We start from the raw sequence: 25,230 nt of genomic DNA, 5'->3' as shown, positions 1-25,230 counted from the left end.
AAGAGTGGAGGCCGGGGCGGGCTCTAGGCCGTTGAATCTGGGGCCTCAAAGCCCCTTCGTCTCCCTGGCACCCACTCTCTGGGGGCAAGCGGGCCCGGTGACAGGTAAAGGACACCAGGGGAGGGGTCCTGGACCGAGCTAGGGACTGCAGAGGGTAGATGAGGGTGGGTGAGTCGGTGTGTGTTGCGGGCAGGGGCACACTTCGGGGGTGGAGGAAAGTGGCTTGGGGCAGGGGGCACCGATGGTTGAGGGGCTGCAGAAGGCCTGCTTGGGCCGCAGCCTGGGCCTAGCGACCAGCGACCCAGGGTGGGGCTGGTGGCGGGCAGCAGGCTCACCCGGAAGTGTCCCCAGGGACTCGGCTGGTGGGGGGGATGGGAGCCAGGGATCTGCAGCTTCTCCGCAGGGGACCTGGGCCTGAAGCTTCCTGACCCAAGGTGGGCAGGCTGGGTGGGGGCCCTCGTCTTACCCAGCAGTGTTTGGGTGCGGTTGGGAGTCTCTAATACTGCCGGGTAATGATGGAGGCCCCTGTCCCTGTGTCAGCGACATCCATCAAGTCAGGTCCCCAAGGCTTAGCTGGCTGCAGCCCCCCTCCCGACTTCCCACGCCCCTCAGAAGCCCCTTGTCTTGAGCTGAGAGCGCGGCACCAGGGGTGGCTCTCGTTGGCTGGCTGCCACTCAGGGACACAATGGGCCCCGGCCCCTCCTCCCATCCAGTGCGATTTGTCACCTAGTGGATCCAGAACCTACAGTCGACCTTGAGCTTGGGATTGGCTCGCCCCCTCTCGGGAGACCTCGCCTGGCCTGTGGCCAGGGTCCGTGAAGCATTCTCGCCGTAGTTCTCCATTGGCCGGCCCTGGGTCCATCTTCCAGTACAGTGTTGGATGGTCTAATTGTGAAGCTCCTAACACTGTCTGGTAAAGATGGCCCCCGGGTCGGTTCTTTCGGCAGTGACTTTCAGGGAGCCCTGAAGACCATGGAGGCCTACTGACCAACGACCTCTGACCTTTACCCCTCCGGAAGGGGGACGGATCACTAGGCAAAGGGGAACAATGGGAAGGAGACAAAATGGCTGCCTCTACAGCTGCAGCAAGATTTGGAAACACTGGTTCCCCAGGCACCTCCATTGACTTCCCGCCTTGGGAACATGAAATAAAGTGTGACTAGGAGCATGAGGAAGATTGATCCAGGTCACTTGACCCGTCTTTTGTCCTATTGTTGATCTCAGCCGCACAGTAACTCAGGATTGGGGCTGCAGAATCCGCTTCGTCTTTCATGATACTCAACCCTAAGCAGAGAAAAACATCCTAAAAGTCGAAGCAGATTAACTCAGTCCCTCTGTTCAGATCCACCTGCTGCCCTATCTGCATTTGGTAGTTCCTGTACATACTTTGCCCCCAGGTTTCGTCTTAGAGTTCTAAACTTTCCTTGTCTCCCCGTAGGGATGGGAAACGGGCAGTAGTGGGAGATTCAAGTATAAACGGTGACTTTGTTTCTCTGGTGCTTGAGATTCAGGAAGGGCTGTCTTGGGAAGAAGTGTCAGCTTATCTGTGGACTCAACAGGCACCTGTTCTGTTGGCCCCAGAGCTGAGGGAGTGACAAGCCCACCTCCACAGAGAGCCCTGCTAGCAAGTAGCTCCTCACGCCTGGTGACTGAGAAATGGTCTGGTGGTCTACATCAGGCCATGCAATCCACTGGGCTGAGGCACAGAAGCCCCTCCACAGGCACAGGCAGGCTCCCCAGAGCCACATGGAACCCTGCTACCAAGGAAGCAGCTCCTGTTGGGTTCATCAAATTTTTAATCTGGCTCAGCAAAGCCACAGCTGCTCCAGCCCTAAAATAAATGGGTGATGTGGGAGAAATGGAGGGTGGGGTGAAGAGCGCAGCTGGGCCTCTAGACCCGAGGGCCAGCCTTCCCACCTTAGGTCGTTTTGGAGCCCAGGCCCTGCTTCCCCTTAGCTGCCCCAGCCAGAGTCTTTTGCGCTCTCTGCTGGCAGACACAAAGACAGCCCCGGGAGTGCCTATGTGACTGCGCATGCGTGCTGCTCATGAACATGTGAAGCCTTGACTTGAGCTTAAGTAATAAAAATTTATTGAGAATTCCTGGGTTGGTGGTTGTCTCCTCCCAGCCTTGAGGGAGGGAACAACACTGTAGGAAATCACTGAGAAATCACACACTGTCCCAACATCCCCGGCCGACACAGGGAGGAGGAAAGTAATTCCCCAGAAAAGGGGCCGGTCTTCAGTCTTCCTTAATCCAAGGGGGGTTCGGGGGACCATCGCATGATACTGGGGTGGGGTGGGGCTGTGCTGGACCCCAGGCTGGCTCCTCAAAAACAGGAGAAGCAGATCCACTTCCTCTGGGGATGGAGTTCTCGGTGACTAGGCTCATTTCTTACCCTTGATGAGGCTGTCACTGTAGGAAAGAAAGACAGATGATGACATTATTAGGGGACATAAATGTGAGAGGCAGGACACTAGGCCATTCCCTCAACGACCCTCCTGCCCCACTGAGGGTTTGTCTGTGGGGAGGTGGGAAAGGCAGTGGGGTAGAAGGCAGGTATTGGGAGAAGGTGGCCTGCAGGACCCCACAGGAACAAGGATGCAGCAACAACTTACCTTCCTCTGTGGTGCCAGATCACCAGATGAACAGGAAACAGAGAAGAGAAATGCACATGTTAATTGACAGCTTCAGGCCCCACTCAGCTTTGAACCCTCCTTTGCTCCCAGGAGAAAAGACAAACAGGGCTGGAAGCCAAGAAGCTCAGGCTCATGAAAGGAGGTGGCGTGTTCTCATGGCCACTGCTATTTCTTGTCTCCTTCCCTAACATCCCTCCATGTACCTGAGCAGTTTTAGGGCTCTTGAGTAAGAAAACTGAGTACCATCTTTCATCACTTCTCGGCTAGATAAAAGCTTTACAATTAAAGTGCTTCTTATGTGAATAATCCTATTTGATCTCATAAAATCAATCCTATGAGATGCAAGATAAAAACTGCCAACCACCCCCTTTTCTAATTTTGGTTCAGTGTCTCTCAGAGCCATATGAACAGCTATAGCAGGCTCCAGAGCCCAAGCAACCAGACTCAAGTCCCACATTCCTTGTGACGTCCCACTGTGTGGTCACATCTCTCACCGGGTGAAACTTTCATCCTGGAGGTTCAGCACAAGGTTGTCAGCAGTGAGATAGATGCGATTCTGTGATGTGGCAATCTACAGGGCAGGAAATAAGACTGATGCTTACATTAAGCAAATACCTCAATTCTGACCCCTGCAATTCAGTAGCCACTTAATGGAACACATGTGGGCTGGGGCAGGGATACAGCAATGAATAAGACATGGTTTCTGCTCTTATTCAGGGATCCAGAGCAGTGAGCAGCAGCTATGATTATTAGCACCATAAAAGAGGCAAGAACAAAAGGTTAAGGAACCCAGAGGAATCATTCTTGATGAGGGGAAAAGATGCAGAGAAGCCGATTTTTTTTTTTGAGACAGTCTTGCTCTGTCCCTGGAGTACAGTGGCACCATCTCACCTCACTACAACCTCTGCCTCCCAGGTTCAAGTGATTCTCCTGCCACAGCCTCCTGAGTAGCTAGCTGGGATTATAGCTGCATGCCACCACGCCTGGCTCATTTTTTTGTGTGTACTTTTAGTAGAGATGGGGTTTCACCATGTTGGCCAGGGTGGTCTTACACTCCTGACCTCAGGTGATCTGCTGGCCTTGGCCTCCCAAAGTGCTGGGATTACAGGCATGAGCTACTGCACCGGCTAAAGAAGCCAACCTGAGTAGAAACCCGAACAAGCAAGATTCGAATTCCCTTACTTCAATGTGCCTTAACTGAAAGCACTTTCTCTCACAAGGCAGCCCCATCAGACATGCTGGGCTGACGCACTCACCGTCTTGGAGATATTCTGGGCTGCCCGGATCTTGCGAAGTTTGATGTAGCCAGGGTTCTTGCTCAGAGCTTCTCCAAGGTGAGCAGAGTTAAGGTTCACACAAAGGCAGGCCTCAATCCCTGGCCCCATCCTTACCACACTCCCTTGCTGCAGTCCTCCTCTGGGCTGTCAGATCCAAGGTTGCGCTCAGGTGACTTGTGCCCAGCCCTACCTTGGACCCCACCTGTGGGCCTCCCTGTAGGCTGCTGCCAGGAACTGGGGGCAGCAGCAGAAATGAAGGCAAGGCCAGCAATGCTATTGATCTGGCCTTACAATGGGGAGTCAGGCCTCGGCTACCCCCACCAAGATTTCAGATCTCATCTGTAGTCCCCACCCCCAAGAAGGAGCCAAGGGCCAGAGGGCACGGAGTCGCATTCGCCTTAGTCTCATCAGCCTGCCCATGAAGGAGGATGGGGAACACAGGCGCCCTATGGGCTGGGCTGAGATCTCTCCAGCAGAAAGATATCATCTTGGCAGCCTCGGCCTCACCCTCGGCCTGCACGATCTTCTGCCGCTGTTCCTGCTTCGCTTTTTCTACCAAGAACTGGGCCCTCTGGGCCTCCTGCTGGGCTGTGGTGGGATAGAGTCAGGTAGACCCAATCCTGGGTCAGGAGCCCCCTTCATGGAGTCTTTCCTCCTCCTGCACCTCGGAAGCCCTCGCCCCACTGCTCTTGCGACTCACCCACTTGTTTGGCTTCTACAGCAGCTGTGTACTCTCGGCTAAAGCTCAGCTCTGTGATGGCTACATCATCCAGGATAAGGCTGAAATCCTTGGCCCTCTCTGTCAGCTCCCGGCGGATCAACAGGGATACCTGGGGGGAGGGGCAAGGAGGGAAAGGGCAGGGTGGTTTGAGGGGACTTGAGAACTGAAAGGAAGGTTGTGTTGTGTGATCATCTGAACACCAGATCCCCTGAGAATGGCAGAAAACTCATCAACCCTTCCTCAGTGCCTTACCACAACATCTGAGTTGGAAGGGACTTGATTCAATCTTTTCATGCAACAGATGAGACACCTTAGAGAGATCACAGGACTGCTCCAGCTCACAGTGACCCCTAATCCTTCACTCTCTCCAATACAATACGAATTGCATTAGCTTTCTGTCGGGCAAAGCTGTAACATAAGGCTCTCTGCTGAAAGAGGTGCAGGAAAAGCCAAGACTTGGCCATTTCCCTCCATGCTTCCTAACACCGAGTGCTATCGAGTTCTAACGCTGGCTCTCCTTATTTTACAGTGGCAATCAGCACAGCTTTTAGGTGGAAATGGCAGTAGGGTGACAATCCTTTTCTAATAAGCTGCCTTTCCTAATTCCCAATACCCTGGACCTAGGAGGGAAAGGCTGACACCATGCAGACGGTGGTGGAAGTCAGACCTGGGCGCGCTGGGTGATCAGCTGTGAGGCATTGAACTTGGCCACCACACTCTTGAGCACCTCGTTGACAATGGACGGCAACACTCGTTCCTCGTAGTCTAGCCCTAGGCGCTGGTACATGCTAGGAAGCTCCTGAGCATTGGGTCGAGACAGCACTCGCAGGGAGATATTCACCATCTGCAGGTCTGAGATTGAGGTCAGCAGTGGCTGGTCAAGGCCAAACACCCTTTCCCAAGCACTTTCTCCTCCATGTGCCTCCCTCTATGCCCCGTGCAATGATGTACAGCCTGGTGCTACCCTAGGGGGAGGAGAGTTAATCAGGTTGACAAGGAAGACGTGACACAGCACAGGTGAAACGCATCTTCACCTACTGTGAATCCTTGAACTGCAACCCCGTCACTAGCAGAGCTGACCCCTCTTTTCCCCCCTGTACTCTGTGCAACCTCTAAAGTGAGTGCTTTTATGCTGTACCATAATCATGTTTCCTGTAAGGATTTGGGGGACAAGAGTGTGTTCTATGCATCTTTTATTCCCAGCGCCCAGTCTAGTAAATAAATAAGTGACCCGCACTAGGTATAGTACAAAGAAGTACATTACAGGTTACTGGTGAGCTACCTAACTCAGTGGGGGTGTGTGTGTGTGTGGGTGGGGAGGAGGAAGAGGTCTGGGGAACTCAAAGCACAGCTTCTATGTATGGTCTAGGAGAACAGGTGAACTAGTCAAGAGTGGAGACGAACTTCTCAGAACAGAGTGTACTAGTGGATGTAACAGGAGATTTGATTCTTTGATCATCCCACCTGCCATGTGATTACCAAGTGCTCAGACCTACCTTTGGAGCCTGTGGGGGAGGAGATTTTTCGAGGTCTGGCCCGAATGTCATAGATAATGGGGTACTGGAACCAGGGGATCCTGGAGGGGACAGGAATAGGTATTAAGAGGCTGCAGTGGCTCACACCTGTAATCCCAGCACTTCGGGAGGCCGAGGTGGGCAGATCATTTGAGGTCAGGAGTTCGAGACCAGCTTGACCTACATAGTGAAACCCCGTCTATACTAAAATACAAAAATTAGCCGGGCGTGGTGGTGGGCACCTGTAATTTCACCTACTCGTGAGGCTGAGGCAGGAGAATCACTTGAACCCAGGAGGCGGAGGCTGCAGTGAGCAGAGATCGCGCCACTGCACTCCAGCCTGGGCGATGGAGCAAGACTCCCTCTCAAGGGGCGGTGGGGAGAAAAAAAGACCGCAGTTTCACTAGCTTTGCCCGGTTTCCCCTCACCACGTGTTTTTTAGCCTGCTCCTCCCCATGACCACAGACAAGGAGAGATTCTCTTGTCCCTCTGGAAAGCAACAGTTTATGTACTGCTGGAGGTTCGCGCAGCACCCACTGTCCTGGGAGCGGGGATGAGGAGGGAAAAGAGCAGCGCTGAATCCTGTTGCACGTCCGACTATAGCCATTGCTGGGTCTGCGTCAAGGGTGGAAGGTCAGGGTCAGTCAGCTCTGGCCGCCATTACCTGAAGTGAAGGCCCTCAGCCAGGATAGTGTCCTGCTGCACTCCACCGATCCGATTGAAGAAGATGGCTCTGTGCCCGCCTTCCACTGTGGGGAGAGGGGTGGTGATCAGGCCAGGCCGCTCCTCAGAGTAAGTGCTAGACTCCGGTGGGGCGCGGGGACCGGGTAAGACAAGGCAGGGGGTTTGCGGGAGGGACTGGAAGGGTCCGGCGAGCGCGCGAAGGCTGCTCACCGGTGAACACGGATTCGCGGACACCATAGGCCACGGCGCCAGCCCCCAGCAGCAGCTTCAGCGCGGTGCCCATGCCCCGGGGCCCGGCGGGCAGTCGTCCCGCCAAGTCCTTCAAGTTCTGGGCCATGTCTAATCTTGAGGCTGGCGGCACCAGAAGTGAGAAGAGGGTGCCTGCCCGCCTCTACCCGACTCCAGCTTAGGTACTGCACCCTTAACACGAGGGTTCGGACCCGGAATGCTGGTGAAAGAAAGGGCACCGGAAGTGCGCTCCCTTCGAAACCCTCCCCCTGAGCCCACTACGGACCCGAACTTCGCGCACAGGAATTGCGTATCCGGAAGTCCCGCCCCTTTCTGGAAGGCTGCCCTCCCAGGGAGGGCAGCACAAGACAGCAAGTCATCGCCATTTCCAAGCCCACTTTCAAAATGGCAGCCGGAAGGAAATTTGTGATTAAAAGCCGCGAGGTTCTCCTTTAAGAGCGTTAGCGCAACTTCCGGTCTGGTTGCAAGATGGCCGTGCCCAGTGGTGGATTCAAGCCTCGTGAGCGAAGCGGTGGGGAGCAGGCAGAGGACTGGGATGCTGTGGTCCCCAAGCGGCCCCGAGTCGGGGCAGGAAACAAGATCGGAGGCCGTAGGCTTATTGTGGTGCTGGAAGGGGCCAGTCTGGAGACAGTTAAGGTAGTTTGGGAAAGGAAGTGGAGAACTAGTAAATCGCAGGTTGGGACTCCGTGGAATGAGGGTGAAGGGCTCAGAGTGGATGGAGAAAACAGAAAGGGGTGAAAAATGCTTTTGGAGAAAGGTGGTTTGGTTGGCTGTCTGTTGATTTGATATCCTGGCATGGTAGTACTCATTTTCTTTCTTTTTTTTTTTTTTTGAGACGGAGTCTCGCTCTGTCGCCTAGCCTGGAGTGCAGTGGCGCGATGTCGGCTAACTGCAACCTCCACCTCCCGGGTTCAAGCGATTCTCCTGCCTTAGCCTCCTGAGTAGCTGGGCCTTAGCCTCCTGAGTAGCTGGGAGTATAGGCGCACGCCACCACCACGCCAGGCTAATTTTTTTTGTATTTTTAGTAGAGACGGGGTTTCACTATGTTGGCCACTCTGGTCTCGATCTCCTGATCTCCTGATCACGTGATCTGTGCGCCTCAGCCTCCCAAAGTGCTGGGATTACAGGCGTGAGCCACTGTACCCCGCCTTTTTTTTTTTTTTTTTTTGAGGCAGGGTCTTGCTCTGTCACTCAGGCTAGAGTGCAGTCGTGCAGTCTCCTCCGTCTCCTGGGCTCAAGCCATCCTTCTACCTCAGCCTCCCAAGTAGCTGAGACTACAGGCATGTGCCACCATGCCCAGCTAGTTTTTGTATTTTTAGTACAGACAGGGTTTCACCATGTTGTCCAGGCTGGTCTTGAACTCCTGACCTTAAGTGATCTGCCTGCCTCAGCCTCCTAAATTGCTGGTATTACAGGTGTGAGCCACCATGTTCCACCCTCATGCCAATCTTAAAACTGGGAGTAACCCCTCTTCATTTTACTTCTGAGAGTTTTTTTTTTTTTTAATTAAATTGCCTCCTGCATCATTAGAATTTTCACACTTCTTCCTGTTCAGATTTGCAGCTCTTCACTTAGTGTATGTTTGATGTAAGCAAACTGAGGGTAGTGACTATATTTTGGACAGTACATACATACTGCTCCTGTGATAAACACAGCATTCAGCCTTGCTCACTAACTACTAACTCCTGCTTGGTTCCAGGATGTCTCATTAGCTTTGCCTAACAGCCACAGGTTTTAAAAGTAAATCCAGTGTATTGGTAGATAATGTGAAGTCATAGGTTGTGTCCTTCCTCCTGTTTCCCTCTAAGACCATTTACTGGAGAGTGCAAATATAGCTTCACAGTAATCTCCTGAAGGACTTGCTGGGCCCCACCTCCAGTGTTTCTGGTTTAGAAGGTCTAGAGTGGGCCTGAGAATCTCCCTAACAAGTTTCCAGGTGCAACTTGCTGCTGGTGGTTTGGGTACCACATTTCAAGAATCACGGGGCTAGGTAACAGAAGCTTAGGCTGTTCTTTGGTCATGTTCCCTGTTCAGGCAGGGAAGACATATGAGCTACTCAACTGTGACAAGCACAAGTCTATATTGTTGAAGAATGGACGGGACCCCGGGGAAGTGCGGCCAGACATAGCCCACCAGGTAACTCCAGGGACAACGCTCACAACCGTTTGAGTCTCTGTATGGAAGGGTCTCTTCAGCCTTAACCATGCCTTGGTTTCTGCTTTGGTCAGAGCTTGCTGATGCTGATGGATAGTCCCCTGAACCGAGCTGGCTTGCTGCAGGTTTATATCCACACACAGAAAAATGTTCTGATTGAAGTGAACCCCCAGACCCGAATTCCCAGAACCTTTGACCGCTTTTGTGGCCTCATGGGTAAGAAGCCTTAGAACTTGGAGGTAGGGAAGAAGGGAGGAAGAGGAAAAGGGAGGACTAAAGGTGGGATTTTTTTAAGGGAGGAGATGGGAGGACATGATGACATGATTAATACTAGGACAAGGACTCCTATTATTTTTGTTTGTGGAAACTCCACTCTCCTGTTGTTGCAGTAGCTTCCCCGCTGAGTGAAAATGGGAGTCTGAATCTATCATTGTACAGCTAGCCATATGCTTGGCAGCTGTTTGTTCCTGACATTTCAGGAGTCCAGTCTGGATATAAAGCACACAGGGAACCCATCTTACCTATGGGGTTTTCCTTGTTCAATGACTGGACAGAAGGACTGTGGTCTCCATCTAGCTCTGAACTCTTTTTCCCCTTTCTAGTTCAGCTTTTACACAAGCTCAGTGTTCGAGCTGCTGATGGCCCCCAGAAGCTTTTGAAGGTGAGGTATTGAAATCTACTAGTTCAAGGTTGGTTCTGGGAATGTTTCTGAGGCTGACTTTTCTCTTCTTTACTTTAGGTAATTAAGAATCCAGTATCAGATCACTTTCCAGTTGGATGTATGAAAGTTGGCACTTCTTTTTCCATCCCGGTTGTCAGTGATCTGCGTGAGCTAGTGCCCAGCAGTGATCCTATTGTTTTTGTGGTGGGGGCCTTTGCCCATGGAAAGGTAAGGTCTGGGCTCAACCCTGAGATTCTTGGTAGAGCTGAACTTAAGAATTCCCAGAGCAATAGGCATTTTAACAATGCTTACAATGAGCTAGAAGACACATGACGGTTCCATACCCTGCCCCAGGGTGCATCCTTTGAGGACTGCTGCCGTATTTGTGATGGTCAGTTAGGACCTTCTTCATCCGTTGTAGGAATCTGATATTACACAGCACAGCTGAATATTAGGTTAGCCGTGGTTTTCCTGCCCTAAGGAAGGGTTGAACGGCTGCTGAGTGACATAGTTGGCTGACAAAACTATTCTCTCCTTAGGTCAGTGTGGAGTATACAGAGAAGATGGTGTCCATCAGCAACTATCCTCTTTCTGCTGCCCTCACCTGTGCAAAACTTACCACAGCCTTTGAGGAAGTATGGGGGGTCATTTGACAGTAGTAGAACCTGTTCTGAAACCAGAAACTGTTGATGTCACATCCTTTGACCCTGGTCTGAGCTGACTGTTGGAAGATGATCTTTCTGTACTGAGACTGTGGAGTTTGGGGAGCCAAGGCTGTACATTTGCTATTTGTTTATCCTATGAATACTGCTCTTGCAAACCTGGTTGTTTCAGGGGTTCCTAAAGTATCTAATGGTGTAAAACTGTTTGTTCCCCTGGGACTTCAGGGACAGACATGAGGTTACACAGTTAGCAGTTTGGTTCCATGCTTTGAAGGCAGGCTTTAGCTCCTAGATTGCTGTGCTCTGAAGGAGAGTACCCTGATTATCAGCCATGGCGGGGATGGAGAAGAACTGTGAAAGAGCAGTCAGGAATGCTGGTGGTGAAAAACTGAACAAACAGAAGTGATTTTATCTAATACAGTTTCAAGGTAGAAAAAGTGGAGCAGGCAGGGCCTTGCACCCCTCTCCACCCCCCCATGGGGGGGGTGGTGGTAGCGGCACATATACAATCATAGTAAATTGGCAGAAGAAAAACACAACAGATTCCTGGCTAGAGGGGGAGAGATAAGGCAACCGTGCATGGGGGAGCCAGAAGGGAGATGTGGGTCCCTCTGCTCCTCCCATAAGAGTTTCCCCTTAGTGCCAGGCGCCGTGGCTCACACCTGTAATCCCAGCACTTTGGGAGGCTGAGGTGGGCAGATCACTTGAGGTCAGGAGTTCGAGAGCAGCCTGGCCAACATGGTGAAACCCCGTTTCTACTGAAAATATGAAAAGTAGCTGGGCATGGTGGTGCACCTGTATTCCCAGCTACTCGGGAGGCTGAGGCAGGAAAATCGCTTGAATCCGGGAGGTGGAGGTTGCGGTGAGCTGAGATCATGCCACTGCACTCCAGCCTGGGCGGAAGAGCGAGACTCCATCTCCAAAAAAATAGTTTCCCCTTTGGCCCCAAATGAAGACTTGGCTGGCAGCAGAGGTACAGCTGGAAGCATCGGATCTTTCGCCTCCCTGGCTTTTCCATTCTCTGCTCTGGGGCGAAGGAGTGCTATGAAAGGGAGACAAGTAGTTTCTGCACCAGTCCTGCATAGGCCACCTGCAAGACAAGATGTGATTGGAAGGCTGGTTAGTTACTCCCCTAGTTCCTGGTCTGTAGCCTTTCCAGATGTTTCCTAGCATGCTTCAATAAATCACAGTAGTCAGTGCCCGTACTGTGTCCCTTAGTAGCCAGGCTAATCCTTGTAATGCACCCAAATGTCTAATACTGTTTTTTTTCCAGTCTGTTGCTCTATTCTGTAACCTGGTAGTAGCTTAGCTGTATTTACTTACCAGGGAAATGGATTATTCCATCTTCTTTAACTTCTCTTTCCTTGGCACCATTGCTTTGTGAACATAAGGCAGTATGAATAGTAGGCTTAAGAAGAAGATGTGACCAAGGAAATAGATGGATTTATACACCTGTGGAGAGAGAGGCCACTGAGGTAGACAGGCCTGGAGCATCCCTTGCTGCCCAAGGTTGCAGTCAGACCCTCCCAACCTCACAAACAGGCCTTCACTTGCCTTAAGCCATTTGTCCCACGTGAAGAGGCAGAAGGCAGTCATGGAGTAACCCATAAAAAGCCAGTGGATGGTCTGTTGCACCAAATAGTAGAAGGGCTGGAGAACAGTAATGGCGGCCAGGTTGCTCAGGGTGGGGCTCTCTTGAATGAGCCTGGCAGCCTGGGGAGGGAAGAGAAACTCATCAGCATCTTGTCCCTCATATTCCCCTTCACCCCCATCCTGGAGGCCTACCTGTCTTTCCACAATAACAATGAGGAATTCCATCTGGAAGCAGACCAGGTATCCTGAGTGCAGGCCGTGCCAGAGGGCCAGGAATAGCAACGAGAGACCCTGAGAGAGTTCTTTATTTCCAAGGAACTTGAGTCGTTTGAAGAAGTAGCTGGAGAAAAGGGCGGGTGGGGTGACCCTCAAACTGACTGGTTCTTGCATCCTGCCACCTGCCTCTGGGTCCTCACACCCTGAGGATTAGAGTGGAGTGCTGGTGGGCTCCCACTTGCAGCCCCCCAGGGGTACAGGAGGCAGTGCTGACTGATTAATTTTAGAGATGGAAGGGAGACTCAAGGTGAAGCTGGAAGCAGGAGCCACTTGGTTCAGCAGCCATGACTGAGTGCTGATGCTCAGCTCAGTGGTGAACCAGACTCTCCTCAAGCTGCCCACACTCCAGTGGCGGGGACAAACAAGTAAAGCTGTTTCTAAACAGAGCAGTGGAGGATGCAAGTCCAATGGCAGAGCTGGAATAACACTCAGGGCTCAAGGCACTTTTATATCTTGCCTTTTTTTCAAATAGGAACAGTTTGGGGGAGGGGAGTAGGGGTGGGGGTCAAAGTCAGTGTATGTGAGTGATGGGGTTCTGCCCAGGTGGGAAAGATGCATAGGGGTGACATGGTACACCTCTGCCCTTTAATCTGGGAAGACAGTGGAAGGAAGGAACCAGGGTCCAGGCTCCCCTCCAGCAGCTCACCGGGACACCCAGGCGTTGGTGTTAATGTTGAACGAGGCAATGGTGCCAGTGAAGCGGGGGTTTGTTTCAAAGAGCCACACCTTCATGTTGGCACAGGCATCCCACTTTGCCTTGCCCTTTTCTTCAAAGCCATTGAAGCCCAGCCCCGTCAAAATGCATACTCCTTCCTGAGAGGGAATAGGTCAGTTAGGGCTCCTGCCACTCCCCATACCAGCCCCCACGGCTTGTCTAAATAGGACCCTGTTTCAACTTTTCTACTTACTGTGACCAGCCAACAGGTGACGTATTTGTACAGCACAAACTTGCCCCAGATCAGCATGTACATGCAGCGGAACCAGAAGGGGTGGTTCTTGAGAGAAGAAAGCACAGTGCATTAGGGTTACCGCATGACAAGGCTGTTTCTCTTACTTGTGGCTGGCTACTTCATATCTGCCTAAGTCCTGCCGCCAGATGCCCCCAAGAGTCTGGCCTGATTGCCTTCACACAGGCAGAGAGGAGTAAGTGGAGGGCCTGGAGAATATCCATTCACCTTTCCCTTGGAGAGTCCCAAGGGCAGCACTGTGTTTAACTTCTCTACTGTTTGCCTTTGTTGGCAAAGTTTTTGGAATGAGTATTTGGAATGTTAAGTACGGAGGAGCCCACACTGGATTTTAATTTAAGGAGAGAAGCCTGTCCAGAATTACTGATCTCTTTCAAGCCTTTCAGCTGGGCAGGAGCAAAACCCAGTGCTTCCCCTCTTCCCTTGGTTTCTCTGAATTCCCTAGAAATGCCCAAATTTATCAGCCAAGAAAAGAAAATAGGCTGGAGAATCAGAAGCTGCTGTGCTCTGAGGGGTCATGTGGATGTGATAAGGCAAGCTAGGGGTGGCTCCTAGAGAAGGCAAGGGGTGCTAAATGTGCACCTGGCACAGCCCTGTGCCCGCGAAGGTTCGTTCAGTGCTGGCTGATGAACGTGTCCCGGCCCGGCTGGCATTGACACCAACTCACCGATCTAGAGCAAAACCAATATGCATTTGTAGACGATATTTCCTACTTCTCTGCTATCTATAGGGATCCTTGCCTGTCCATTTTCTAGCTCTGGTGCAGTCGTGCTGCTGCTACTTTAGGAGAGACTCACGTCATAGTCTTCAGTGAGGAGATAGTCTTCTGTTATGTGGGGGCTGAGCAGAGTGTAACCCACCAAGTAGACAAGGCCCAGACTCAGGCGCTTGAGAGCAGGAATGGTGCTGGAAGGAAGGAGTAAGAGTTCCTGGTCACAGAGAGCAGACTATTCCCTTCACCCTCTGACCTTCAGTTATGGAGAGGAGTGTTTGAGGGTGTGGTTGTCTACCTGGAATGGGATGAGAAGCTCTGCTGCCCAAAGTGTTTCCTGTTTCAGGAAAAGACCTCTATGACTGGCTGTAAGGAATCGGGACTGCAAACCTCTTAAGAGTTGGCCTGGCGTGGTGGCTCACGCCTATAATCCCAGCACTTTGGGAGGCTGAGGTGGGTGGATCACGAGGTCAAGAGATCAAGACCATCCTGGTCAACATGGTGAAACCCCGTCTCTACTAAACATACAAAAAATTAGCTGAGCATGGTGGCGCACGCCTGTAGTCCCAGCTACTCGGGAGGCTGAGGCAGGAGAATTGCTTGAACCCAGGAGGTGGAGGTTGCGGTGAGCCGAGACTGTGCCATTGCACTCCAGCCTGGGTAACGAGCGAAACTCCGTCTCAAAAAAAAAAAAGAGTTGTGGGCAGGTCAGGGCAGCAGACAGTGTTTCCCCCTCAGGGATGCTACTGATCTCAAGATCTCACCAGGTTTCACAATCTCCACTGGGACTAAAACCCAGTAGATGTAAGATAATAAAAATAACCACTTTGAATCTGCTTCATTTCTTGGTTGAATTGATGCTGAAACACAGGATGGACAAGTTCTCAGGGAAGGAATTTTGGCAATTAAATAATTTTTTTACTTTTTTTCCTTTTTTATTTTCTAGAGACAGGGTCTTGCTCTGCCACTCAGGCTGCAGTACAGAGGCACAGTCATTGCTCACTGTGGCCTTGAACTCCTGGGCTCAAGCAATCTTCCTGCCTCACCTTTCTGAGTAGCTGGGACTATAGGCATGTACCACCTTGCCTGTATAATTTTTTTAATTTTGATTTTTTGTAGAGATGGGGGGTCTCACTATGTTGCCCAGGCTGGTCTTGAACTCCTGACCTCTAGTGATCCTCCTGCCTTGGCCTCCCAGAATGTTGGGATTACAGGTATGAGCCACTGTGCCCTTCTACATTTCCTACTGATAAATAAATATTTTTGAGACAGGATTTTGCTATGTATCCCAAAAGGGAGTGCAGTGGCGTGATCAAAGCTCACTGTAGCCTTGACCCACCTTCCTTGGGCTCAAGCAATCCTCCCACTTCAGCCTCCTAAGTAGCTGGGACTACAGATGCATGCCACTACACCTGCTAATTTTGTATTTTTTGTAGAGACAGGGTCTATGTTGCCCAAGCTGGTCTAGAACTCCTGGCTCAAGCGATCCTCCTACCTTAACCTCCCAAAGTGCTGGGATTATAGAGGTGAGACCACTGTGCCTAGCCTCTATCTCTATCTAGCTTACATATATTTCATATATATATGAAAATGGGCTTTAAAGGCAGAAATATGACTGGTTCAGGCAAACCCCTGTGGCAAAAACATGGATTTTTATGTTTGTAATAGTATCAGAATAGATAGCTGGAAGAACCCTAAGCTAAAAAGGGCCCACTCCTGGCACAGAGTGCCTATTACAACAGTCCAGGGCCTACGTGACACAGGTCTCTATGCCAGGACAATGCTGGAGAATGCGGCTTTCAGAAGAGTCCCTTCAGAGTGTGTGAGATACCTACATGGACATCTGGGCCAAGAGGGGCAATTACCTGCTTGGTATCTTTCCCGGTATGTCAGTCAGCTGTCCCTGCACCAGCTTCATGTAGTGGTTCATTGAGAACTGGGGCCCTACCAAGAAGGCTCCATAGAAGTAGGAGAAACCAGCAACTTCCAGCAGGGAAGGGACACCCCGTATGGCATATTTCTGTTGCTCAGAGGACAAGGAATTCTATGCCAAGAAGAGAATGCATGGTTCAGGATAGCCTTGAATCTCCCCCCAAGAGCCAGTTTGAGTGTTCCCCACCCTGGTGCCCCACTGACCGGGGTTCTTCAAATAGCCTTCTCTTTGGGGCATGACAAATAGTTGCTTCTTGTGGAAATGGGTGTGTGTGTGCATAGCGTAACAACAGCTGGTTGTTGCTGCTTTAGCAAATGCCTTGCTGGCATTGATCTCTGGACTCTGTGCAAGAGCTGGATCCTGGGCAAATTAGACTTGTTGATCCTTGCTCAGTGCTATCTGAAAGGGAGATCGCACAGGCTGGGAAATGAGGGAGAGGCTCTGCTCTGGAATTTGGGTTCAGTCTTTTGTTAACAGCCTTTTTCTTCCCTTTCATTAAGTCTCAAATCTCTCTGCGGATGAACGGGTACTTACCTGATCTTTCCCTCCGTCAAAGTAGTCAACAGCCAAACCTGAGCAGAGAGAGAACGGGTGGGTAGGGTGGTGGGAGAGGACACTGAGGACGTGGCCTGTGGACTGAGTGCAGCCAGAAGTGTATGGCGGGGGGTGCCGAGGAAGTTTTTGGCGAGACTGGGGAGGGACCTACACGTAAGGAAGGAAGGCAGTGACCATCACTCACCAATCAGCTTCAAAGTGAGAACACAGTGTGGCATTGTCCACTTGATATCGTAGTTGTCGGTGGCTGTGTAATAATATCCAGCCAGAAGGTAGACCTAGGAGAGGTGGACGTTTTTATTCTACCATCACTACTGTTTCTTTTCCTTGCTCTGAAATTCAATGTTCTCTTTCCTTTTTCCTTTCTCCTCATCCCATCATTAAAAGCCTTAATAAATTCCTACAAATGGAGCTGCTGAGAACCTATAATGGGAAGAGAACTGCTCGAGGCTTCTCGGCAAAATGAGGACTAAACTGAGATAAGAATTTGGATGCTGGGACCACAGGTACATGCCACCTCACCCAGCCAATTTTTATTTTTTTGTTTGTTTCACCATGTTGCCCAGGCTGGAGGGCTAATTTTTAAATTTTTTTTGTAGAGATGGGGTTTCACCAGGTTGCCCAGGCTAGTCTCAAACTCCTGGGCTCAAGCAATCTGCCTGCCTTATCCTCCCAAGGTGCTGGGATTACAGGTGTGAGCCACTGTGCCTGGCCTATGCTTAGCTTCTTTAACTTATTCTGTTGCTTTTCTGTCTTGCTTCGAAGTGACTCTCCTCCTGGATAGCAGGCTAAATCAAAGAGCTATGCAAAGGGTTATGCATCTATCGAAGAGTATGCAAAGGGTTAGCTGGTAGCTCTTCCTTGAGGCATGCAAAGAGTTACCATTACAATCTGTGGATGGAACACTTGGGGCTGATGTTAAGCCACCTACCCGAAGTCATACTGCTAGGTGCTGGGAGAGGGGTTAGAAATTAGGTCTGCTAATTTCTTTCTTTTTTTTATTTGAGACGGAGTCTCGCTCTCTTGCCCAGGCTGGAGTGCAGTGGTGCCATCTCAGTTTATTGCAGCCTCCGCCTCCTGGGTTCAAGTGATTCTCCTGCCTTAGCCTCCTGAGTAGCTGGGATTATAGGCATGGGCCACCATGCCCAGCTAATTTTTGTATTTTTTTTTTTTTTGAGACAGAGTTTTTGCTCTTGTTACCCAGGCTGGAGTGCAATGGTGCGATCTCGGCTCACCACAACCTCCGCCTCCTGGGTTCAGGCAATTCTCCTGCCTCAGCCTCCTGAGTAGCTGGGATTACAGGCACGCGCCACCATGCCCAGCTAATTTTTTGTATTTTTAGTAGAGACGGGGTTTTACCATGTTGGTCAGGCTGGTCTCGAACTCCTGACCTCGTGATCCTCCCAAAGGCATCCCAAAGTGCTTGGATTACAGGCATGAGCCACTGCGCCCAGCCTTAGGTCTGCTAATTTCTATACCATAGTTCCCTGCCTACCCCTGTCCCCTGAACTGCTGTCAGCTGTAGCCTGAACTGCTAAAGGAAAGAAGTTTACCATCTGGAAGCAAAAGGTAGTGAGGACGGCAGTGATGGTGCGGCCCATTAGTCGAAGGATGAGGAACTGAAGCACAATACATAACAGGGAGTGGTAGAGCTGGTTTCCTGGATGCAAGAAGAGAGAATTTAGCCTGGTTTTTACACTCTCACCTGTCCTGAGACTTCGAATCACAACATAGTATATAAAGGAAAAACACTGGCATCAGGATCTTATTTTCAGAATAACACCATGTTTTGGAGGAGAAGATGGAAATTAATTGTATAAATATAAGAGATTATTAGGGTGCTACTGTATTTTTCTTTCTTTTTTTCTTTCTTTCAGAGATGAGACTTGCTCTGTCATCCAGGCTTGAGTGCAGTAGCTCAATCATAGCTCACTACAGCCTTGAAATTCTGGGCAAGTACCACCACACCCAGCTTGTTACTGTGTTTTTGAATGTCTGAAGTGAAGAATGAACCTAAGTGGGGATTGCTTGGATCGGTCATTCAGTTACATCCATATCAGAGAGAAACTGCGGATTCTTTGTTGATGGGGTCTGGCAAGGGTAACCACCCTCAAAATGTTTTTATCTGACAGAAGAATGTACATGAAAGGGAAAAAGGAAAAGTTAAGCTGTGTTTTTGTCCATACAACCCTCTTTGCAAGCAGGAACATTATAACTTCCCTACCCTTCAGATTCTCTCAAGGAAATTTCGTTCAAGTCTGTTCCTTCCCAGGTTCCCTCTAATTGCAGTGTCACTGCTAATTTAGTTTACTCACCAAAGTTAAAATAAGCAATTGAGAGGCCTGTAAAGGTATGGAAGAGGTGGATGAGGTAGCTCTCCTTGTAGAAAAGGTAATGCCGATAAAACAAAGCAAAGGGGTAACCTAGATGGGGAAAAAGATAAGAAGAGGGTTATTTGTGCCTGATGCTGTCCCAATTTGGTTTGGAAGTTTATCTGGCATGAAACATAGCCCAGAGAGAGAAAACACACACTCACATACACACACACACCACCCCACACACTATGATGGCAACAGAGAAGACAATAACAGTATCCCCAAGATCCAAAAGTTTCTTTGTAAATACAAATTTTGAACTGAAGATATTAATATTTGATTGAGGCAATGTAAAGCTGGGTCCTAACACTAGGTTTCATTTATAGCCTATGAACTATTGCCAGCAATTTTCTCTTAAGTGAATTAAAAAAAAAATGAGCCGGGCGCAGTGGCTCACGCCTGTAATCCCAGCACTTTGGGAGGCCGAGGCGGGTGGATCACGAGGTCAAGAGATCGAGACCATCCTGGTCAACATGGTGAAACCCCGTCTCTACTAAAAATACAAAAATTAGCTGGGCACGGTGGCGCGTGCCTGTAATCCCAGCTACTCAGGAGGCTGAGGCAGGAAAATTGCCTGAACCCAGGAAGCGGAGGTTGCGGTGAGCCGAGATCGCGCCATTGCACTCCAGCCTGGGTAACAAGAGCGTAACTCCGTCTCAAAAAAAAAAAAAAAAAAAAAAATGATACAAGGAAGCCAGCATGGTGGCTCCCACGTATAATCCCAGTACTCTGGGAGGCTGGGGCAAGAAGATAGCTTGAGTCGAGGAGTTTGACACTAGCCTGAGCAACATAGCGAGACCTTATCATTTTTAAAAAACGAGATATGAAGATTTGAGGGTGCCCATCTATGCTCCAGAAACACTAATTTACATTTTGTGATCTATCTTGCTAGCACAGGATTATCAGATGAGGACAAATGTATATTAGTATCAGGCTAAATCCTGGGATTTCTGACTGCATATATAGCAGTTACAAGATGTGTGGAGATACTCCTCACAGTCTGTAATCTGGGCATCAGCCAAGCTATAAAATCCGTTTAAGCATACTGGAAAAATGTCTTCTATAAAGCCATGATTCAGAGTATAGTCCAAAGGCCATGAGTGAACCATAGAGGATCTCCTGATGGGTCATTAACTGATTATACACGGCCAGGGGTTGCTTACTGAATTAAAAACGGTCAATAACATTTGGTATTCCTAAACTAAAATTAGTGTATTCCGTGGTTTTACTGCAGACTCACCTTCAGTGTTCTATCTAGAGGTCTGGCTGCCATGCCTGGCGACATTCCTACAGCACCAGTGCATATGTGAAGGATGGGAATCTCTCAACTGCTTTTTGGAAAGACAGTCTGCCTATTCTTTCATTGATTATTCTCTTGAGTTGGTCATGGTTTATACTTTCTGCAATTCTTGCTTTTATTTTTGTTTATTTTGAGACAGGGTCTTGCTCTGCCACCCAGGCTAGAGTGCGGTAGCACGCTCATAGCTTACTACAGCCTTGATCTCCTGGGCTCAAGCGATCTTTCCACCTCAGTCTCCTGAGTAGTTGGGACCACAAGTGCCTGCCACCATGCCTGGCTAATTATTTTGTAATTTTTGTGGACATGGGGTCTCATTATGTTGCCCAGGCTTGTCCTGAACTCCTGGGGTCAAGCAATCCTCCTGCCTTGGCCTCCCAAAGTGTTGGGATTACAGGTGTGAGCCACTGTGCCTAATGAGTTGCTGTGATTCTTGCTTTCAAATTATGTAAGTGCAGTGTTTATCACTGGCAATATGATTTACTGTGAGTTTGCTTAACTCAAAAATGCTTAGAATAGTATCATACAGAAATAAATTGCTCAATTATTTGTTAAATAAGCAAATGCATAATTAGGTTATGTCTTGGTTTATGTCCTTCTAGTAATTTTGCCGCCATACATTAAAAAAAAAAAACTGGCCAGGCGCTGTGGCTCACGCCTGTAATCCTAGCACTTTGGGAGGCCAAGACAGGCGGGATCACAAGGTCAGGAGTTCAAGACCAGCCTGGTGAAACCCTGTCTCTACTAAAAAAAACAAAACAAAACCAAAAAACAAAAAAAAAACTGTACTGGTTGGGTACAGTGGCTCACACCTGTAAACCCAGCACTTTGGGAGGCTGAGGCAGGTGGATCACTTGAGGTCAGGAGTTCGAGACCAGCCTGGCCAACATGGTGAAACCTCGTCTCTACCAAAAATATAAAAAATTAGCTGAGTGTAGTTGCGGGCGCCTGTAATCTCAGCTACTCAGGAGGCTGAAGCAGGAAAATTGCTTGAATCCGGGAGGCTGAGGTTGCAGTGAGCTGAGATCATGCCTGGGCTACAGAGTGAGACTGTGTCTCAAAAAAAATCAACCAAACAAAAAAACTGTACTGATGTGTGTCCTACTTTTCCCACATGACAGTATATCTACCATTTGATCTTCTTGTGCCAGGATCAATTGGTGGATTTTTTTTTTTTTGAGACGGAGTTTTGTTCTTTTTGCCCAGGCCAGAGTGCAATGGCACGATCTCAGCTCACCGCAACCTCCGCCCCTGGGGTTCAAGGGATTTTCCTGCCTCAGCCTCCCAAAGTAGCTGGGATTATAGGCGCCTGCCACCATCCCTGGCTAATCTTTGTATTTTTAGTAGAGATGGGGTTTCACCATGTTGGACAGGCTGGTCTCAAACTCCTGATCTCAGGTGGTCCACCTATCTTGGCCTCCCAAAGCACTAGGATTACAGGTGTGAGCTACCACGCCCGGGCAACTGGTGTTTTTGTAAATTACTGTTCCCGTAATGGAGTAGGCTCTTAATTAAATTTATAGCTTCATACAAGTACAGTTGAACCTTGACCAACATGGTTTTGAACAGCATGGGTCCCCTTCGACTTCCTTCTGCCTCTGCCACTGCTGAGATGGCAACCCTTTCCCTTTCTCCTCCTCCTTGCCTGCTCAACCTGAAGATGATGAGGAGGAAGACTTTTATGCTGATCTACTTCCACCGAATGAAGAGTAAATATATTTTCTCTTCCTTATAATTTTAATAGCATTTTCTTTTCTCTAGTTTACTTTATGGTAAGAAATACAGTATACAATACATACAAAATATATGTTAATCAACTTGTTTATGCTATTGGTAAGTCTTCTATTAGTAGCTAAGTTTTTGGAGAGTCAAAATTTACATGTGTGGGCCAGGTGTGGTGGCTCACACTTGTAATCCCTCAGTTTGGGAGGCTGAGGCAGGTAGATCACCTGAGGTCAGGAGTTCGAGACAAGCCTGGCCAACATAGTGAAACCCCATCTCTACTAAAAATATAAAAATTAGCCAGGCATGGTGGCAGGTGCCTGTAATCCCAGCTACTCGGGAGGCTGAGGTAGGAGAATTGCTTGAACCCAGGAGGGCGAGGTTGCAGTGAGCCGAGATCACACCATTGTACTCCATCCTGGGCAGCGACAACGAATCTTAAAAAAAAAAAATTATATGAGGATTTTTGACTGTACAAGGGGTGGGCTCCCCTAGGCCCTGCGTTGTTCAAGGGTCAACTGCAGTTTATTTTACAGATATCTTGTGGATTACTGGCTCATGTATTCATTCGCCAAGTGTTTAGTAAATGCTGCTATATGCCAAGTATTCTGTTTATGGAGCATGTAATTGGGGAGGAGGTGACATATGATGGTTCATTTTCTTTTCTTTTCTTTTTTTTTTTGGAGACAGAGTCTCACTCCGTCACCAGGCGCCAGGCTGGAGTGCAGTGGCGTGACTTCAGCTCACTGCAACCTCCGCCTCCTGGGTTCAAGCAATTCTCCTACCTCAGCCTCCCGAGTAGCTGGGATTACAGGCACCCACCACCATGCCTGGCTAATTTTTGTATTTTTAGTAGAGACAGGGTTTCACCATGTTAGCCAGGATGGTCTCGATCTCTTGACCTCGTGATCCGTCTGCCTCGGCCTCCCAAAGTGCTGGGATTACAGGCGTGAGCCACCGCGCCCGGCCTGATGGTTCATTTTCTAGCTGGCTGAGATCATGGGATATAGGATCACTAGCTCAAGGGAGGGGGAGACATCTATGACCCTTTCAGGCAGATGAATAAGCAAATAAATAGGATCAAGTCTTGTACATTTCACATGGGGTGAAATGTAGCAGAGACAGAATACCAGGTTAGCAGCAGATATTGCTAAGAACCAGAGCCAGGAACTAGAAAGTATATAGACTAAAAGCCAATGCCTTCAATCTTTTGCTTTATTTTTATTTTTTTTAGTAACAGGGTATAAATGAATAAAAATATAAGACAGAGTAGATCCTAATTATCTAGAGGACTCATAAATAAGTTCTAGATAGCTAAGTTTGCCTCTTTAAGCATGAAAACCCTTAACTATTTGGAATGTTTGAAATTAAAAAACACTACACATATTACTCTGCCTCCTTATGTTGAATCTAATTTATCATTTTCTAGGTATCTGGATGATAGCTATTCTAGAGTAAAGTCATGATGGCTTTATGATGTTCTGAGGTATGTGAAATTGTCTGCCTGACTCTAATAAGGCCTATACTATCCTGAGTTCTTGTGTCCATTTCTTCTAGGCTGTCCGTCCCTTTCCTAGCTACTCTGGGATAAACAATCACCTCTTCAACTTTCGGGGTACCTGCCAATAGTTCCTCTCCCTATTCCTAATTCACTGCAGGCCTTAGAAACCACAATCTTATTTTGAAGGTGTGAAAAAAAGATTTAAGACAAAAGCAAGGGGCTTGGGTGCTTTCCTTATGGACTTAGTGCATAGGCCTAGTCACATCTGTTCTGGCCACTTAGAGGCCTTGTGTGCTATTTCTTGTTTCCAGCTGCGTTTTGGGGGAGGGGAGGCTATTGAGTTCCAAACAGGTGAAGTATTGCACATTAGCATACACATGATAAGAAGGTGGAGGAATTGGGAGAAAAATAAAAAGAATGCAGCAGGCTAGGTTACCAGGAACATTAAGACAGTAACAGAGAACAGCAAAGCCTGGAAGGAAGCCGCTGTGGAGAAGGAGGAACTGAGCTGGGGCGAGTTGCTGTGACAACCCAGGCTGATTTTGAGTATGTAAACACCAAACCTTGCTCTTGGCTGCCACTCAGCTCAGCAGGCTTTGGAGCCTGGCTGCCCAGCCACCCCTTCAGGGATGTGCTGTTTTTAGGGCGGGTGTGGCCACACAAGATGTTTCTGAGTCTGAATGCATTTTGTGGGAGCCAATGCTTAGTATGGTGGCTACAGTTACCTGAAGAAACTATAAAAAAGGACAGAAGCCCCTCCTGCTCAGCCTCCCACTCATCAGAGTCGGCTTCTGTGGATCTGAGTGGGAAGGACCTCCACTTTTAACAGCATGACACACGGTTCTGACGGTCCCACTAACATCCGAATGTGGGCCGCCATACTCAGTTCTGAGGATAAAATTCTGAGCTTGTAGATTGAGGGTTGATTCCTTACCTTTGTCAGCACCAGACCAGTTTGTGAGAACCCAGAGGTTTGTAAGAACTTGTGTGGCAGCACTTTACTGCTCCTTCTTTTTGACTGTTTAAAGCAGGGCCTTCAGAAACTTACTAGCAGATGAAGGATGATGACCTTCGATACACTCCAAACCTGAGGATCTCCTACTAGAATGGGAGCTCTACAAGCCCTAATGCTGGGGGGATTCAAAATGCTGTGGTCTTTCAAGCAGCTGCTGGGACACACTTCATTTGGCCCTCTTCAGGGGTTGTAGTCAAGCACCTGGAGTGGACAGAACTGTATTCCTCAGTCTCCGGACTTCACTCAGTTCCAAGTGCTGTCTGTGTCAGGGACCAGATCTATCACAACCTGCACTGCTAGCAGGAACGTTTTCTTATTTCCTGTACAATAGTTGTGAAATTACTTATTAATCCTAAAGTTGTGAGGTTTCATCTGAAGAAACAGAAATGGGCTGTTTCCAGTAAGTCTGGTAAATCTGGCTAAGAGTGGTGGCTCACGCCGGTAATCCCAGCGCTTTGGGAGGCTGAGGCAGGAGAATCACTTGAACCCAGGAATTTGAGACCAGCCTGGGTAACACAGCAAGACTATGTCTCTACAAAAATTAAAAAAAAAATAGCTGGGTGGGGTGGCATGTGCCTGTAGTCCCAGCTACTTGAGAGGCTGAGGCAGGAGGATCACCTAAGCCTGGGGGACAGAAGCTACAATGAGCTATGATGGCACCACTGCACTTCCAGCCTGGGCAGCAAAGTGAGACCTTGTCTCAAAAAAAAAAAAAAAAAAAAAAAAA

General features: G+C 49.2%; 3 protein-coding genes, 1 long non-coding RNA gene and 1 other non-coding gene across 14 annotated transcripts in view; 2 read left to right on the top strand and 3 right to left on the bottom strand.

Annotated features, from left to right (window-relative positions):
• On the top strand, window positions 1-1,190 carry LOC110568353 (uncharacterized). The gene is made up of 2 exons (XR_002478647.2): window positions 1-104; window positions 948-1,190. It is a non-coding gene; the product is annotated as an uncharacterized LOC110568353 (long non-coding RNA).
• An 876-nt stretch (window positions 1,191-2,066) lies between these two features.
• Window positions 2,067-7,344, bottom strand: PHB2 (prohibitin 2). 2 transcript variants are annotated; one of them, XR_010343033.1, is made up of 9 exons: window positions 7,044-7,344; window positions 6,814-6,898; window positions 6,132-6,211; window positions 5,303-5,487; window positions 4,615-4,744; window positions 4,399-4,502; window positions 3,894-3,971; window positions 2,617-3,208; window positions 2,067-2,413 (listed from the first exon to the last, which is right to left on the bottom strand). XR_010343033.1 is itself a non-coding variant. In XM_064377490.1 (8 exons), the coding sequence occupies exons 1-8, from the start codon at window positions 7,168-7,170 to the stop codon at window positions 3,128-3,130; spliced, it is 870 nt and encodes a 289-aa protein (XP_064233560.1). In that variant the 5' UTR covers window positions 7,171-7,344; the 3' UTR covers window positions 2,428-3,127. The 2 variants fall into 2 exon arrangements, 1 of the variants encoding a protein (XP_064233560.1); XM_064377490.1 differs by lacking the exon at window positions 2,067-2,413 and having other exon boundaries at window positions 2,428-3,208.
• Window positions 4,060-4,329, bottom strand: LOC135275559 (small nucleolar RNA U89). The gene has a single exon (XR_010343178.1). It is a non-coding gene; the product is annotated as a small nucleolar RNA U89 (small nucleolar RNA).
• An 88-nt stretch (window positions 7,345-7,432) lies between the features above and the next one.
• On the top strand, window positions 7,433-19,041 carry EMG1 (EMG1 N1-specific pseudouridine methyltransferase). 3 transcript variants are annotated; one of them, XM_012472792.3, is made up of 6 exons: window positions 7,433-7,718; window positions 9,117-9,218; window positions 9,311-9,452; window positions 9,839-9,897; window positions 9,976-10,125; window positions 16,981-19,041. In XM_012472792.3, exons 1-6 carry the CDS (start codon window positions 7,551-7,553, stop codon window positions 16,984-16,986), a joined length of 627 nt encoding a protein of 208 aa, XP_012328215.1. In that variant the 5' UTR covers window positions 7,433-7,550; the 3' UTR covers window positions 16,987-19,041. The 3 variants fall into 3 exon arrangements, with proteins under 3 accessions (XP_012328215.1, XP_012328214.1, XP_021526870.1); XM_012472791.3 differs by having other exon boundaries at window positions 10,437-19,041; XM_021671195.2 differs by lacking the exon at window positions 9,976-10,125 and having other exon boundaries at window positions 10,437-19,041.
• LPCAT3 (lysophosphatidylcholine acyltransferase 3) overlaps window positions 10,932-25,230 on the bottom strand; it is a 254,920-nt gene continuing 240,621 nt past the window's right edge. For 4 of the 7 annotated variants that reach the window (XM_064377489.1, XM_064377488.1, XM_012472779.3 and 1 more), the window contains exons 2-11: window positions 18,909-19,016; window positions 18,147-18,253; window positions 16,778-16,871; window positions 16,573-16,610; window positions 15,971-16,149; window positions 14,191-14,299; window positions 13,337-13,423; window positions 13,075-13,241; window positions 11,883-12,492; window positions 10,932-11,649 (exon numbers count right to left, since the gene is read on the bottom strand). In XM_064377489.1, the coding sequence (XP_064233559.1) occupies window positions 11,895-12,492; window positions 13,075-13,241; window positions 13,337-13,423; window positions 14,191-14,299; window positions 15,971-16,149; window positions 16,573-16,610; window positions 16,778-16,871; window positions 18,147-18,194 (1,320 nt within the window). In that variant the 5' untranslated portion in view covers window positions 18,195-18,253; window positions 18,909-19,016 and the 3' untranslated portion in view covers window positions 10,932-11,649; window positions 11,883-11,894. The remainder of the gene's footprint in view (window positions 11,650-11,882; window positions 12,493-13,074; window positions 13,242-13,336; window positions 13,424-14,190; window positions 14,300-15,970; window positions 16,150-16,572; window positions 16,611-16,777; window positions 16,872-18,146; window positions 18,254-18,908; window positions 19,017-25,230) is intronic. The other 3 variants (XM_012472783.3, XM_012472782.3, XM_012472781.3) reach the window with 3 other exon arrangements.

Source organism: Aotus nancymaae, unplaced genomic scaffold (genome assembly GCF_030222135.1).
Source record: "Aotus nancymaae isolate 86718 unplaced genomic scaffold, 86718_ANA_hifiasm-v0.15.2.pri h1tg000016l, whole genome shotgun sequence".
Classification (NCBI taxonomy): Eukaryota; Metazoa; Chordata; class Mammalia; order Primates; family Aotidae; genus Aotus; species Aotus nancymaae.
This window is presented reverse-complemented; position numbering and strand designations above follow the sequence as displayed.